General features: G+C 42.0%; 1 protein-coding gene across 2 annotated transcripts in view; it reads right to left on the bottom strand.

Moving 5' to 3' along the window:
- Positions 1–11,479, bottom strand: part of LOC138843701 (beta-galactosidase-1-like protein 3) — a 67,332-nt gene extending 55,853 nt beyond the window's left edge. Inside the window, exons 1-3 of one of the 2 annotated variants that reach the window (XM_089314578.1) lie at positions 10,924–11,479; positions 10,117–10,242; positions 9,725–9,937 (exon numbers count right to left, since the gene is read on the bottom strand). In XM_089314578.1, coding sequence (XP_089170704.1) covers positions 9,725–9,937; positions 10,117–10,242; positions 10,924–10,946 — 362 coding nt within the window. In that variant the 5' untranslated portion in view covers positions 10,947–11,479. The remainder of the gene's footprint in view (positions 1–9,724; positions 9,938–10,116; positions 10,243–10,923) is intronic. The other variant, XM_070048412.2, reaches the window with a different exon arrangement.
- Between the last annotated feature and the right edge of the window lie 4,481 nt (positions 11,480–15,960).

Below are 15,960 nucleotides of genomic sequence, written 5' to 3'. Positions count from 1 at the left end.
CTGTATTATCACACAGTATTTTATACTGATATAAAATTACTACATGCTAATAAAAATGTATGAGATATCTGTGAAGTAAAAAAAGCATACCTTTTGACAGTAAATTTAAAAATTAACACAATGAATGTGGTGGTACAACCCAACACAACTCTAATTAATTTTGATTAAATTATTTGCATAGTAGATGAGCTACTTATTGTAGTGAGCCTGAAGTCAACCATTGCCACCAGAGGGTGGTGGAGGCAATTCAGGAAGAATGGGATAGTTCCGCATTTCTGGGGTCCTGAAGGACCTCCAGTCTGTGGTGTAAATACCTGGGGACATCAGTGGTGATTTATTTTAAAAATTTCAATACTGTAAGGATTACCTGTAACTACCAGTGTGGAAGTAATCCAGAAAGCCAATGCTTAAACATTTTAGCATTGGGGCCCATGCTGTGGCACAGCAGGTTAATGCCCTTGCCTGAAGCACTGGCATCCCAAGTGGATGCTGGTTTGAGACCCGGCTGCTCCACTTTCTATCCAGCTTTCTGATATGGCCTGGGAAAGCAGTAGAAGATGGCCCAAGTGCTTGGGCACCTGCACCCGCTTGGGAGACCCGGAAGAAGCTCCTGGCTCCTGCGCTGACCATTGCGGCCAATTGGGGAGTGAACCATCAGATGGAAAATCTCTCTCTCTCTGCCTGTTCTCTCTCTGTGTAACTGGCTTTCAAATAAAAACAAATAAATCTGTTAAAAAACATTTTAGAAACCCGTGTCCGTATCGGTCACTTTTTTTTTCTCTCTCTCTCTCTTCTAGTTAGCCTGGTGAACTTTCCCCCCCAGGGTCGTTCCCTTTAGTCTCCTCTTTCTGCTTGCCTGCCGGTGTCTCGGGCCATTGAGGTTCGGCTCACCTCGCGTTCCAGCGCTGGTGTGTTGAGTCTGCCGCTGGTGTCCCGAACTGTGGGCTCCCACACTCTCCACACAGGTCCACTGTTAATCACTAGTTCCAGAAGAATTTCTTCCCCTACTCTTCCTTGAACCTGCAGTATCTCCACTTTTATTAAACTGTCTCTCCCTGGATTATCAGTGTGCTCCCTTCCTATTCTGCCATCTTGCCGCTCCTCTTTATTTTTCTCTCTCTCCGCTCACCTCTCAAAGGCGAGCAAGACAAAGAGCAGGTGCCATCTTGGACATACGTCATAAGCAGAGTGACCTCAGGTCTGCACCAGCCCTGAGCCTAGCAGAAAAACCTGACTCTGGGAGGGGGGGTGAATTAACAGGAGATTAGGACTTAGTGAATTTGTGGTGCTACTGAACTGAGACTGTGAAAAAAGAGACGGTGGAGGAGAGAACTCAATGAATTCATGTGAGTACTCTCCAGAGACGCTACAATGCCATAACTTTGGAAACCCAGTGGGAGACTAAAGGAGAATTTGAGCCCACACTGAAGGCAGAACAGATTCCCTGTGTGGTCCTTGGGAAAGAGCTTCCGATCTCTGGCTCCTGTGGGTATATCATTTGCCTGCTAACTACCTCCAACTTCGTTCAGCTGTGCAGAATTACTTCCCTTTTGAATCAAAAAAAAGAAAGAAAGAAAGAGATCTACCATGCCTAACCTGGGCACACCAAACAGAGCTCTCAGGCCACACCCATCTCAAGCCTCTAAGGCTCCATCAAAAACAGACAGTCCACTTAATCTAGAGTCATAGTATAACAAGAAAAAGCACCACAGTGAAGAAACCAAATATCTCCAATATGCCAAATAACAAATGCAAAAACCGAGGTAATAAGAGCAAGGAAGTCACTATGACACCCCAAAATGAAAAAGACACCCCAATTCAAGATTATGAAGATGAAGAGAGAGAAGAAATGCAAGCAGCAGATCTCAAAAAATTGATAAGAACATTAAGAAGTTCTCAAAAACAAATTCTTGAACTACAGAAATCCTTAATGGACAAGATAGAAAATCTCTCTCGTGAAAATGAAATATTAAGGAGGAATCAAAATGAAACAAAAAAACTAGTACAACAGGAAACTGTGATAGTGACGAGAAATCATAATGAAGTGAAGAATTCAATAGATCAAATGACAAACACATTAGAGAGCCTTAAAAACAGAATGGGTGAAGCAGAAGAGAGAATATCGGACTTAGAAGACAGAGAACAGGAAAGGATACAGTCAGACCAAAGAAAAGAAGAGGAAATTAGAAATCTAAAACATATTGTCCGGAATCTTCAGGATACTATTAAAAAACCCAACATTCGGGTTCTAGGAGTTCCTGAAGGCATGGAGAGGGAGAAAGGATTAGAAGGCCTTTTTAGTGAGATAGTAGCAGAAAATTTCCCAGGTTTGGAGAAGGACAGAGAAATCCTAGTACAGGAAGCTCATAGAACCCCTAATAAACATGACCAAAAGAGATCCTCACCACGACACGTTGTAATTAAACTCACCACAGTGAAACATAAAGAAAAGATCCTAAAATGTGCAAGAGAGAAATGTCAGATTACTCTCAGAGGATCTCCAGTCAGACTCACAGCTGACTTCTCATCAGAAACCCTACAAGCTAGGAGGGAATGGCGAGATATAGCCCAGGTACTAAGAGAGAAAAACTGCCAGCCCAGAATATTATATCCTGCAAAGCTATCATTTGTGAATGAAGGTGAAATAAAGACTTTCCATAGCAAACAGAAATTGAAAGAATTTGTTGCCACTCGTCCAGCCCTGCAAAAGATGCTCAAAGATGTGTTACACACAGAAACAAAGAAACACGGTCATCAATATGAAAGAAGGTAAAGGAAGGAAACCAAGGAAGGAAAGCTCACAGCAAAAGATCACAGGGAATTCAAAGCATATATTAGAACTTATCTTTGGCAAATGGCAGGGCGAAGTTACCACTTATCATTAGTCACATTGAACATTAATGGCCTGAACTGTCCAGTTAAAAGACACCGATTGGCTGATTGGGTTAAGGAACAAAACCCATCTATTTGCTGCTTACAAGAAACACATCTTTCCAATAAAGATCCATACAGACTGAAAGTGAAAGGCTGGAAAAAGATATACCATGCCAACAGAAACGAAAAAAGAGTGGGCGTAGCCATCTTAATATTGGACAACATAAACTTTACCACAATAACTGTTAGGAGAGACAAAGAGGGACATTATATAATGATTAAGGGATCAATTCAACAGGAAGATATAACAATTATCAATGTATATGCACCTAACTACAGGGCACCGGTTTATTTAAAAGATTTGTTAAGGGACTTAAAGGGAGACTTAGACCCCAGTACAATCGTACTGGGGGACTTCAATATCCCACTCTCAGAAATAGACAGATCAACAGGACAGAAGATCAACAAGGAGACAGTAGATTTAAACGACACTATAGCCCAAATGGATCTAACAGATATCCACAGAACTTTCAATCCTACAGCTAAAGATTTTACATTCTTCTCAGCAGTACATGGACCCTTCTCTAGGACTGACCACATACTAGGCCATAAAGCAAGTCTCAGCAAATTCAAAAGAATTAGAATCATACCATGCAGCTTCTCAGACCATAAAGGAATGAAGTTGGAAATTAGCAACTCAGGAGTCCCTAGAGCATATGCAAACGCATGGAGATTGAACAACATGCTCCTGAATGAACAATGGGTCAAAGAAGAGATTAAAAGAGAAATCAAAAATTTTCTGGAAGTAAATGAGGATAACAGCACAACATACCAAAACTTATGGGATACAGCAAAAGCAGTGTTAAGAGGAAAGTTTATATCAATAGGTGCCTACATCAAGAAATTGGAAAGGCACCAAATAGATGAGCTTTCAATTCACCTCAAGGATCTAGAAAATCTACAGCAAACCAGACCCAAATCTAGTAGGAGAAGAGAAATAATTGAAATCAGAGAAGAAATCAACAGGATTGAATCCAAAAAAATTACAAAAAATCAGCCAAATGAGGAGCTGGGTTTTTGAAAAAATAAACAAAATTGACACCCCATTGGCCCAACTAACTAAAAAAAGAAGTGAAAAGACCCAAATCAATAAAATCAGAGATGAAAAAGGAAATGTAACAACAGACACCACAGAAATAAAAAGAATCATCAGAAATTACTACAAGGACTTGTATGCCAGCAAACAGGGAAACCTATCAGAAATGGATAGATTCCTGGACACATGCAACCTGCCTAAATTGAACCAGGAAGACATCGAAAACCTAAACAGACCCATAACTGAGACAGAAATTGAAACAGTAATAAAGGCCCTCCCAACAAAGAAAAGCCCAGGACCAGATGGATTCACTGCTGAATTCTACCAGACGTTTAAAGAACTAACTCAAATTCTTCTCAAACTATTCAGAACAATCGAAAAAGAGGGAGTCCTCCCAAATTCTTTCTATGAAGCCAGCATCACCTTGATTCCTAAGCCGGAAAAGGATGCAGCATTGAAAGAGAATTACAGACCAATATCCCTGATGAACAGAGATGCAAAAATCCTCAAAAAAATTCTGGCCAATAGAATGCAACAACACATCAGAAAGATGATCAACCCAGACCAAGTGGGATTTATCCCTGGTATGCAGGGATGGTTTAATGTGCGCAAGACAATCAATGTGATACACCACATTAACAGACTGCAGAAGAAAAACCATATGATTATCTCAATAGATGCCAAGAAAGCATTTGATAAAATACAACACCCTTTCATGATGAAAACTCTAAGCAAACTGGGTATGGAAGGAACATTCCTCAATACAATCAAAGCAATCTATGGAAAACCCACGGCCAACATCCTATTGAATGGGGAAAAGTTGGAAGCATTTCCACTGAGATCTGGTACCAGACAGGGATGCCCACTCTCACCACTGCTATTCAATATAGTTCTGGAAGTTCTAGCCAGAGCTATTAGGCAAGAAAAAGAAATTAAAGGGATACAAATGGGGAAGGAAGAACTCAAACTATCCCTCTTTGCAGATGACATGATTCTTTATTTAGGGGACCCAAAGAACTCTACTAAGAGACTATTGGAACTCATAGAAGAGTTTGGCAAAGTAGCAGGGTATAAAATCAGTGCACAAAAATCAACAGCCTTTGTATACACAGGCAATGCCACGGCTGAGGAAGAACTTCTAAAATCAATCCCATTCACAATAGCTACAAAAACAATCAAATACCTTGTAATAAACTTAACCAAGGACGTTAAGGATCTCTATGATGAAAATTACAAAACCTTAAAGAAAGAAATAGAAGAGGATACCAAGAAATGGAAAAATCTTCCATGCTCATGGATTGGAAGAATCAATATAATCAAAATGTCCATTCTCCCAAAAGCAAGTTATAGATTCAATGCAATACCAATCAAGATATTGAAGACCTTCTCAGATCTGGAAAAAATGATGCTGAAATTCATATGAAGACACAGGAGACCTCGAATAGCTAAAGCAATTTTGTACAACAAAAACAAAGCTGGAGGCATCACAATATCAGATTTCAGGACATACTACAGGGCAGTTGTAATCAAAACAGCATGGTGCTGGTACAGAAACAGATGGATAGACCAATGGAACAGAATTGAAACACCAGAAATCAATCCAAACATCTATAGCCAACTCATATTTGATCAAGGATCCAAAACCAATCCCTGGAGTAAGGACAGTCTATTCAATAAATGGTGCTGGGAAAACTGGATTTCCACATGTAGAAGCATGAATCAAGAACCCTACCTTTCACCTTACACAAAAATTCACTCAACATGGATTAAAGACTTAAATATACGACCTGACACCATCAGATTATTACAGAGCATTGGAAAAACCCTACAAGATATAGGTACCGGCAATGACTTCTTGGAAAACACCCAGAAGCACAGGCAGTCAAAGCCAAAATTAACATTTGGGATTGCATTAAATTGAGAAGTTTCTGTACTGCAAAAGAAACAGTCAGGAAAGTGAAGAGGCAACCAACAGAATGGGAAAATATATTTGCAAACCATGCAACTGATTAAGGGTTGATAACCAGAATCTACAAAGAAATCAAGAAACTCCACAACATCAAAACAAACAACCCACTTAAGAGATGGGCCAAGGACCTCAATAGACATTTTTCAAAAGAGGAAATCCAAAGGGCCAACAGGCACATGAAAAAAATGTTCAAGGTCACTAGCAATCAGAGAAATGCAAATCAAAACCACAATGAGATTTCACCTCACCCTGGTTAGAATGGCTCACATACAGAAATCTACCAACAACAGATGCTGGCGAGGATGTGGGGAAATACGGACACTAACCCACTGTTGGTGGGAATGCAAACTGGTCAAGCCACTATGGAAGTCAGTCTGGAGATTCCTCAGAAACCTGAAGATAACCCTACTGTTCGACCCAGCCATCCCACTCCTTGGAATTTACCCAAAGGAATTCAAATTGGCAAACAAAAAAGCGGTCTGCACATTAATTAACTTTAGCATTAATACGATTAATATAATTTTCTTTTTTTTAACTTTTATTTAATGAATATAAATTTCCAAAGTACAGCTTATGGATTACAATGGCTTTTCCCTCCATAACTTCCCTCCCACCCGCAACCCTCCCCTTTCCCACTCCCTCTCTCATTGCATTCACATCAAGATTCATTTTCAATTCTCTTTACATACAGATCAGTTTAGCATATATTAAGTAAAGATTTCAACAGTTTGCATCCACACAGAAACACAAAGTGTAAAATACCTTTTGAGTACTAGTTATAGCATTAAATCACAATGTACCACACATTAAGGACAGAGATCTTACATGAGGAGTAAGTGCACAGTGACTCCTGTTGTTGACTTAACAAATTGACACTCTTGTTTATGGCATCAGTAATCTCCCTAGGCTCTTGTCATGAGTTGCCAAGGTTATGGAAGCCTTTTGAGTTCACCGACTCTGATCATATTTAGACAAGGTCGTAGTCAAAGTAGAAGTTCTCTCCTCCCTTCAGAGAAAGGTACCTCCTTCTTTGATGACCTGTTCTTTCCACTGCAATCTTACTCGCGGTGACCTTTCATTTAGGTCATTTTTTTTTCCAGAGCGTCTTGGCTCTCCATGCGTGAAATACTCTCATGGGCTTTTCAGCCAGATCCGCATGCCTTAAGGGCTGATTCTGAGGCCAGAGTGCTGTTTAGGACATCTGCCATTCTATGAGTCTGCTGTGTATCTCGCTTCCCATCATGGATCGTTCTCTCCTTTTTTTATTCTATCAGTTAGTATTTGCAGACACTATTCTTGTTTATGTGATCCCTTTGGCTCTTAGTCCTATCATTGTGATCAATTGTGAACCAGAATTGATCACTGGGACTAGTGAGATGGCATTGGTACATGCCACCTTGATGGGATTGAATTGGAATCCCCTGGTATGTTTCTAACTATTGTTTGGGGCAAGTCAGCTTGAGCATGTCCCGAATTGCACATCTCTTCCCTCTCTTATTCCCACTCTTATATTTAACAGCAATCACTTTTCAGTTAAGTTTCAACACTTATGAATAACTGTGTATTGATTACAGTATTCGACCAAAAGTATTAAGTAGAACAAACAAAAATAGAAAAAAGTATATGGGTTCGACTGTAGCCTCAGGAAAAGGCTCAGGAAAAAATTGCAGAGGAAACTCTTCCGGACCTAGTGGACGTGAGTTGATCAATATAATTTTCATGTAAAAGTTTATGGTATATTTCCTTTGTTATTTTGCTAACACTTTTCTATTACTTCTTTTCCATATGTTAAGTTTGAGAATCTCAGCACTGTCTTTGCTTCTTTCTGTTGTTAACTAGTAAAATCCCATGGCTTGATCGTAAAATCCTTTCTTATTGCAGATAATATTAATGTCATCATAAAACATAAAAACATATCCTGCAATATAAAGTGTCCTTGAGAAAGCACATTAATGTTTTCCATACTATAGTGCATTCCTGTTTGTATATAAATATTAGATGAGTGATTACTGAACAAGTAAAATTGCTCTGATTACTTTATTGTGATTAATATGTTAGAATTAGACTCCGAGTTCTGGCAATGGCAGAACCTGTGCACTGAGGGTGAGCGACCTGCCCTCCTATGATCTTAAGAATCACTATCCCCATGAAGGGAATCACATACCCTGCTACAAAAACCTTCAACAATGCAGCCGTGACAGATGGTTTTCCAGGGTTCACCCTTGAATCAACTTTTATGGAACCCTGCTTCCCAGAGTTTTAATTTTTTTCTAGAAATTGGTCCGTTAGGAAGGGAACTCCATTGCTCTTAATTCTAACGTGACTTTCACATTGCGTGTGGTTCCTATTTTACTCGTCATCTGTGCACAGATGGGAGCCATTGCTCCTCTTGTTATTTCCAGTCTTGAGCAAATGCACAGTGGAGTTGGCCATGTTCCATTGTGAGCTGTGGGACCCACAGCCACAGCTGTGCTGCAATGCAGGACACACATACCATACCATCCTGAGCAAGCTTATTAACCTCCGGGTGCCCAGTTTCTTCCCTTGCACAATGGAAATTGAATGGCCCATGCCACAGGGTAGTTTTAGGACTAACTGGTTCCTGAATATGGTTTGAACATGCCTGGCCATCAGTCCATGCTCAATGCATGCTGTCTTTGTCTTTATCACACAGTAATGTTGATTCCATGCCCATTCACACTTAAATCCTCTTGATCAAGACTAGTTCCTACTAGTTTTGGCCCCCAGTACTGGCTACACAGCAGTATGAATTCCAGGCATAGTGATGGACAGTTTACAGAAATAAGTTAGAGGTTTGATCTCTAATCACCAACATCAATTTCTGACACAACTGATACGCTACCCAAGAGCAGATGAAGACACCAGGTCCTGGGGTGTGACAATGAGGCAGAGCTTGGATGTATGGACGTCAGGGCTTTCACACATTGAGTTTCAATATCCTAAGTTGCTAACCATTTAGGTTCATGGCTCCTTAGTTTAAGCCATAAAACATCAGTGATGTGGCAACACCATCTGCTTTTAGCTTAGTTTTTGATGCATTGTCATTGATCTGCTTGTTCATCTCCATATGCACAAATAAAAATTATTTTAGAAACTCACTTGTATTTGTAAGTGTGCATTTATTTGTAAGCATGTCTGAACAGACAGGGGACTTCACAAATTTAGTGAAAACATAATTAAAATATAAACCTGGTTCATGGAAAGAAATTTGAAAACCATGTCTATAAGGGGTCTTCAACAAGTTTATGAAAAATAACTATTTTGAAAAATTAACTATAGTTTATAAAAATTTTTGTTCAAGTGTAAACTTGCATTTTAATTCCATTTTCCAGACACTCATTAAAGAAATGCAGTATGTCATACCACTGAATGCTCTTAAGGGATCTAGGAACTCTTAGAGAAATTCCTAAGGAGAGAACTTACACCCTTCAAAGAAAGGGCACACTGGGATAGAACTGCATGGACAAAAAAATTTTTTTGCCCCAAAACTACAGATGTTTTATTCTCACTTTTCACAAACCTTCTGAAGCACCCCTATATTTACCTTATTCACTCCTCTAAAAACCTTCAAGCATACAGCAATGAAAGGCTGAGAACTCAGTGATAGTCATAATCCGAGTAGGACAGGTGGGTGTAAGAAGACTCTGCAGAAGGGCAGTGCTCACACTGGACCCCAACCAACGGCTGGGCTCTGAGCCAGGCTGCAGCCACCAGGTGCTGGCTCCCCAGAGGTCTCCAGTGAACAGGGTGGGGGCTGCACTCACGTGGTGACAGTGTTGAAGCCACAGGCCTTCAGTTTCAGCAAGCGGTCCCTCCAGTACTCCCTGGGCACCCGGAAGTAGTGGATGGAGCCCCCGAAGATCCGGAACTTGTGACCGTTCAGAGTGAAGTGTGCGTGACCCGTCACTGTGCTCCCAGTGCCAAGTCCCACAGATCGGTTCTTCAGCTCGAGAGGGGTCACATAAGACCAGTTGTACCTGGAGAGGGGACAGGACGGCGGAGGACAGAAAGGGACAGAGGATGGGGGAGAGCGGAGAGTGCTGAGCCCTCGGGGAAACTGCTGCTCCCGTGAGCCGACATGCTCTGCCCCTTTTGCTATGCATTATTTTCTCCAAGAGAAGAGAGATTGCTACCCTCCCTGCACCCTCATGCAAACCTGGCATCTTGTGGCTGTGCAGTTTGGGATGAAAGATTCTCTCTGGGTGTTGAGTGAAAAGCAAGACCTGATGAGATAAATGGCAGGAAAAAGATGGCGAGGATTCTGCTCCAGGAGAAATGTAGGCTATGGGGAGAAACGCACACAAGCACAAGGAATGTCTCTGCTTGCTCTCACTGAAAGGCCCATAGAGCTGTTTGCTGGTCTTGCAGAGGCCAGAGCCTCAGATGGAGCCCCTGAAGGTAGATCCTGTTTTATCAGACTCTAAGGGAAGGAGACTTGGCTACACCTGCTCCACAAGGCTCCTCACCGTCTCACAGTCCAACTGGGACTGAGCCCGGCCCTGGAAACAGCAGGAAACACAATGGGAAAAGATCGGGGCCTGGTGGAGGAGGAAAGGCGATCCTTGAGAAGAAGGAGCATTTCATTCCCAAGGACTAGGAGCAAAACACGACCGTTCAAGGGCAGGTGACCCTGGATTTCCTCCCATTCCACAGAGGTGGGACTCTCAGCTCTGCAGGGCCAAGGTGTGCCGAAGAGCTGCCTGGGGAGGTTCACGGTGGAGATAGGGAGCAGGTCTCCTGCAGAGCTGAGGAAAGGAGGTGGGGAGGGTCTTGGGCTGGAAACTTGCCAAGGGTCTTAAGCAATTAAGACTGACTCTGACAAGCAGAACGTGGGGAGGGTTAGGTTCCCAGGAAAGCACAGGGGACCATTCAGATCCAGGAGGGACTGGAGGAATAGCCGCGCCTGCCAGGGTCCCTGGGCTGCGGACCTGCTCACGCAAATGGACAGGCGGCAGTCTGTCACCTGAGAAAGCGCAGGGAGCCCATCGTGCTGAGACTGAAGACTGCACGTCGCGCTGCTCCACCTCCTTTCAGGAGCCCCAAATGTAGCACTGAGGAACTCCACGTGGTGGGGCGGCCTCAGGTTAGCCCTGAGCAAAGGGAGTCAGGGATAAATCCATGCACCGAGCACAGTGCCAGCGTCAGCGATCTGCACCTCCAGCAGCTTCCTCAGCTCGCAGCTGGGATCTGGAAGGCCTCCTGTGAAGACACTGAAAGGTTATGCGCTCCAGTCTTAGAGCCCTTCAGAGCGCTTATCTCCACTGGTGCCCTCTACTTCTGATGAATAATGCTGCTGGCACAGAACACGCAAATACGTGGGAGAAAAGGAGGCGGAGAACCAGCCTCTGTGTTCCTGAGCTCAGGAAGTCCTGATGCATCCGCTTCCGCGCCCTTATCCAGGGACCAGTATGTGCAGACACAGCGCTTCTGATTAGAAACGTATGCGTCAGTTGTGCACGCAGTTGAAGTTTCTAGGAGATGGATAAATGCTATATTAAATTTCCACAAAGCACAGTGAGAGTCCAGGAGGGGAGCCAGGCAGCCCAGGAGGATAGCATTTCTTCCCAAGTTGAGTCTTTTTTTTTAACTTTTATTTAATGAATATAAATTTCCAAAGTACAGCTTATGGATTACAATGGCTTCCCCCACCATAACTTCCCTCCCACCCGCAACCCTCCCCTTTCCCACTCCCTCTCTCATTCCATTCACATCAAGATTCATTTTCAATTCTCTTTATATACAGATCAGTTTAGCATATATTAAGTAAAGATTTCAACAGTTTGCTCCCACACAGAAACATAAAGTGAAAAATACTGTTTGAGTACTAGTTATAGCATTAAATCACAATGTACCACACATTAAGGACAGAGATCCTACATGAGGAGTAAGTGCACAGTGACTCCTGTTGTTGACTTAACAAATTGACACTCTTGTTTATGGCATCAGTAATCACCCTAGGCTCTTGTCATGAGTTGCCAAGGCTATGGAAGCCCCCTGAGTTCACTGACTCTGATCATTTTTAGACAAGGCCATGGTCATAGTGGAAGTTCTCTCCTCCCTTCAGAGAAAGGTACCTCCTTCTTTGATGACCTGTTCTTTCCCTAAGTTGAGTCTTAACAAGAGTGAGAATTGTCTTGGGAGAAGATTGGAGGTGTATGCACAGCACAGTACAGAACACAAACTACTTTGGAAATTTTGGGGTGTGAAGTAGCAGGGGCCAGGCAGGAGACAGATCAGGGGTGGTCATTGCTCTGGGTTCAGTGCCAAGTAACTCAGTCTGTTTCCAGAAGACAATGCAGAATGCAGTGTGACCATTACATAATCCGAGGCAGAAAGTAAATGAGATGTTAGTTTTATGTAGATTGCTTAAAGCAAAGTGGAAACAAAATCAGAAACCAACAAATCATCCCATAAACCTTCATTCCCAGAATGAAGGTGTGGGTTGCTGTGTGGTGGAAATTGTAAATGAGAACAGGATGTGGATTAAGGGAAGACTAGTGAGTTCAAAGTGGTAACTTATGATAATTGCATGAGGTCAGTCGTCCATAGCAAATAGTCTGGGATGTCCACCTTGGTTCAGGCTAAGTGACCTGTTGTTGGCATTGATTAAGATCAAGGCAGATAGAGACATATTTTAATGGTGGAGTGATGTACCCAGTTTCAAATATGCAGGGTTTGACATCCTTGTTCCCAAAAGAGAAACTACTTGATGTTCTCTAGAATGCCTTTGCTTCTGCTCTAACATTGGAAACAAGAACAGAGATGGAAACCTGGAATATAGTCCTCAAAGAATATTGTGGGTTCATGCTCTCCTGTCTTCTTTGTTACAGATACACTTTCCTTCTTGAACAAGCTCCCTGAAATTTTTTATCCTATCTTGTACTCATTCTTAGATTGTAAGCAAGGCACTATTATGACTTTCTCAAAGTTGGTTTCACAGACACATTACATAATTATTCTTTGTCAAAATCCCAAACAAGTGTTCTAGGGCTTGTGCATTTCCATATAAAATGTAGAATAAATGTGTATATGTCTACTAAAAGCCACAGTATGATTTTTGATAAGAATTACATTAAGTAAATAGATCAATAATGACATTCTCATTATGTGAAATCTTCCAATCCACGAACATAGTGCAACTCTTGCTTTATTTACATCTTTTGCTTCTTCCATCAGAATTTTTTATTTTTCAAAATACATATTTTATTCATGTTTTGTAGGTTTACACCTATGCATTTCACTTCATTTTGGGCAGTATTAAATGGTTTCAGATATAATTTCAGTTTGTACATGTTTGTTTTTCTGCTATAGAAGTGGGATTAGGTTTCTTGTGTTGACCTTGTACTCCGTGATCTTGTTGAACTCACAGTTAATCTAGAAGGTTATGTGTCTCTTGATTTTATCCACCTAAGTAATCATGCAGTTGTGAATATGAAGAGCTTTTCCATCTTTCTACATGCATAGTTTCTTCTTCTATCTTCTTATGGTATCTACAATTCCTATGTTGAATAAGAGTGGAAACAGCTGATATCTGTACCTTGTTGCTGGTGTCAGGTGGGAAATTTTCACTCAAATATGATGGAATCTGCCTCTTTTGTGTATAAATTCTTTCAAGTTGAATTAATTTCCTTCTATTTGCAACCTAATGATAGCTTTTATTATGAGTATTGTTGGACATTGTCAATTTTTAGCCCTCTCTTTCCCTTAAAAACCATTGTGGCAGGCGCCGTAGCTCACTAGGCTAATCCTCCGCTTTGCGACGCCTGCACACCGGGTTCTAGTCCCAGTAGGGGCGCCGAATTCTGTCCTGGTTGCCCCTCTTCCAGGCCAGCTCTCTGCTGTGGCCAGGGAGTGCAGTGGAGGATGGCCCAAGTGCTTGGGCCCTGCACCTCATGGGAGACCAGGATAAGTACCTGGCTCCTGCCATCTGATCAGCGTGGTGCACTGGCTGCAGCGCGCTGGCCGCAGCAGCCATTGGAGGGTGAACCAACGGCAAAGGAAGACCTTCCTCTCTCTCTCTCTCTCTCTCACTGTCCACTCTGCCTGTCAAAAAAAAAAAAAAAACCCAAAACACCATTGTGCCAGTTTTTTTTTCTAGCTTCAGTAGTATAGGCTTGTTTCCACGTCTCGTAGTTGACTATAACTTCTGATGCACTCCCCCAAAGTTAATGCATCATTTTTCCCTGACTGTTTTGAAGATTTCTGTCTGTTTTCAATTTTCAGTTTAATTATGATGTGTTTTTCTTTATATTTCTTTAAGGTTTTCTGATTGAGCTTCTGTAGCATTTGGGTTTTAAAGTGTCGCTCCCCCTCTTCATGGAGGAACGACACAGGACCCTACGCTGTTCTTTTGCCTGCTCGGCCCTTCCCGGGTTTGCTGCTGGTTCTTCCCGGGTTGGCTACCGTCCCTTCCACCTCCGTGGAAGGGCGGTTCCCCCTGCCACTTTCCCCACTTCCGCGGGGAGCGGCACACCGCCGGCCGGCTCTCTCAGGGGCTGCTCAGATGTTCCTCAGATGTTCCTGGTGCATGTTGTCTCTTTCCTCCTTTATAGTCCTCTTCCACCAATCCCAACTCTGCTACCCACACGCCGAGTACGCTGCTCTCCTCCAATCAGGAGCAGGTCCTACAGTTTATTGGTTGAACTGGAGGCAGCTGTGTAGAAGCTGTTTTTACTCCTCTCCCAGTGCCATATTGTGCGAGAGCAGATGCATAGAATAAGTCTTAAGTCCAGTAACTTAGTCTAGTCCGAGTTGCTCCCAGTTGCTCCCCACATAAAGTTTGGCTCTTCTGCAAAATTTTGATAAATTTCACCAATTAGTTTTTAAATCCTGACATATAATTCACTTGCATAAAAATTACCACTTTAAATTGCACAATTCAGTGAGGTTTGATCTACTCACAACTTTATGCAACCTCAGCAGCAGTAAGTCCAAATAATATTCATCACCACAAAAATAATCCTCATGCCGTTAGTGGTCATTCTTCATTTTCCCTCCTCTGGTTCCTGGGAGTCACACACACCTGCTTTCTGGCTGTCTATATTTCCTTATTTGGAATCACACAATCTTGAGTCTTCAATGACCATTTTCCTTCATTATGAATATATTTTTAAAGGTCATTCATAGTGAGGCTTGTATCCAAATTCCCATCCATTTGGTAGCCAAATAATACCCTACTGTATGGATATACCATTTGTTTTTATACATTTCTCAGATAAAGGGTGATTGTGTTGTTTGCACCTTTTGCCTAGTCTAAATAATGAGGCCGTGAACATTCATGTAGAAGACTTGAGTGAACATATTCTTTGTTTCTGTCCTCTCAGAGATGTACCTAGGAGTGTGTAGCTATTACTTTTCAAATACTCTTCCCATATTTATTTTTATTGAATGTGATAATGTTAAATAGTCTTTGCACTGCCAATCCATGCCTGAGAATCCAAAAGAAATGCTTCAGTGGACAACAACATCCACCCACCATATGCATAGAATGAAAACTTGATTCATGAGCATTTTGATAATTCCACAATCCTTAAAAATTTATAACAAGAGTTGGAATTTAAAGCTTCTGCAGGTCTTCCAATTTCCAATACTCCACATATTTATCTCCGTTCATGTTCAATCATAGAACCTCCTAACAAAATTTTGCTGGAGAAGATGCATACATCATCTCAGGGAAAATACAACAGATTTTTTGTTAGGCTTTGTAGTCTCCAAATTATGTTCCCAGTTTAGCAAAGAATTCAGTGTTCCATGTTTCATCATCCAACCCCACTGTGGCTATCTCAGCTACTCACCCTCACACATGGGAAGACAGACAGACAGGCAAGTCTTCACCTAAGATAACAGCAACATTATCCTTAGCCCCCCAGAAGAGTCCATTCCTGCACTGACACTTTAATAAAGACTGGACTCCAGTAGGAAAATGCTCCCACCTAGCATAGCTTCATTCACCAATTTTGCTCCACTCTCATCAGCAGCAAGTCTGCAACTCCTGCACATA

Source organism: Oryctolagus cuniculus, chromosome 1 (assembly GCF_051225735.1).
Source record: "Oryctolagus cuniculus isolate XC-2025 breed Fujian yellow rabbit chromosome 1, ASM5122573v1, whole genome shotgun sequence".
NCBI lineage: Eukaryota > Metazoa > Chordata > Mammalia > Lagomorpha > Leporidae > Oryctolagus > Oryctolagus cuniculus.
This window is presented reverse-complemented; position numbering and strand designations above follow the sequence as displayed.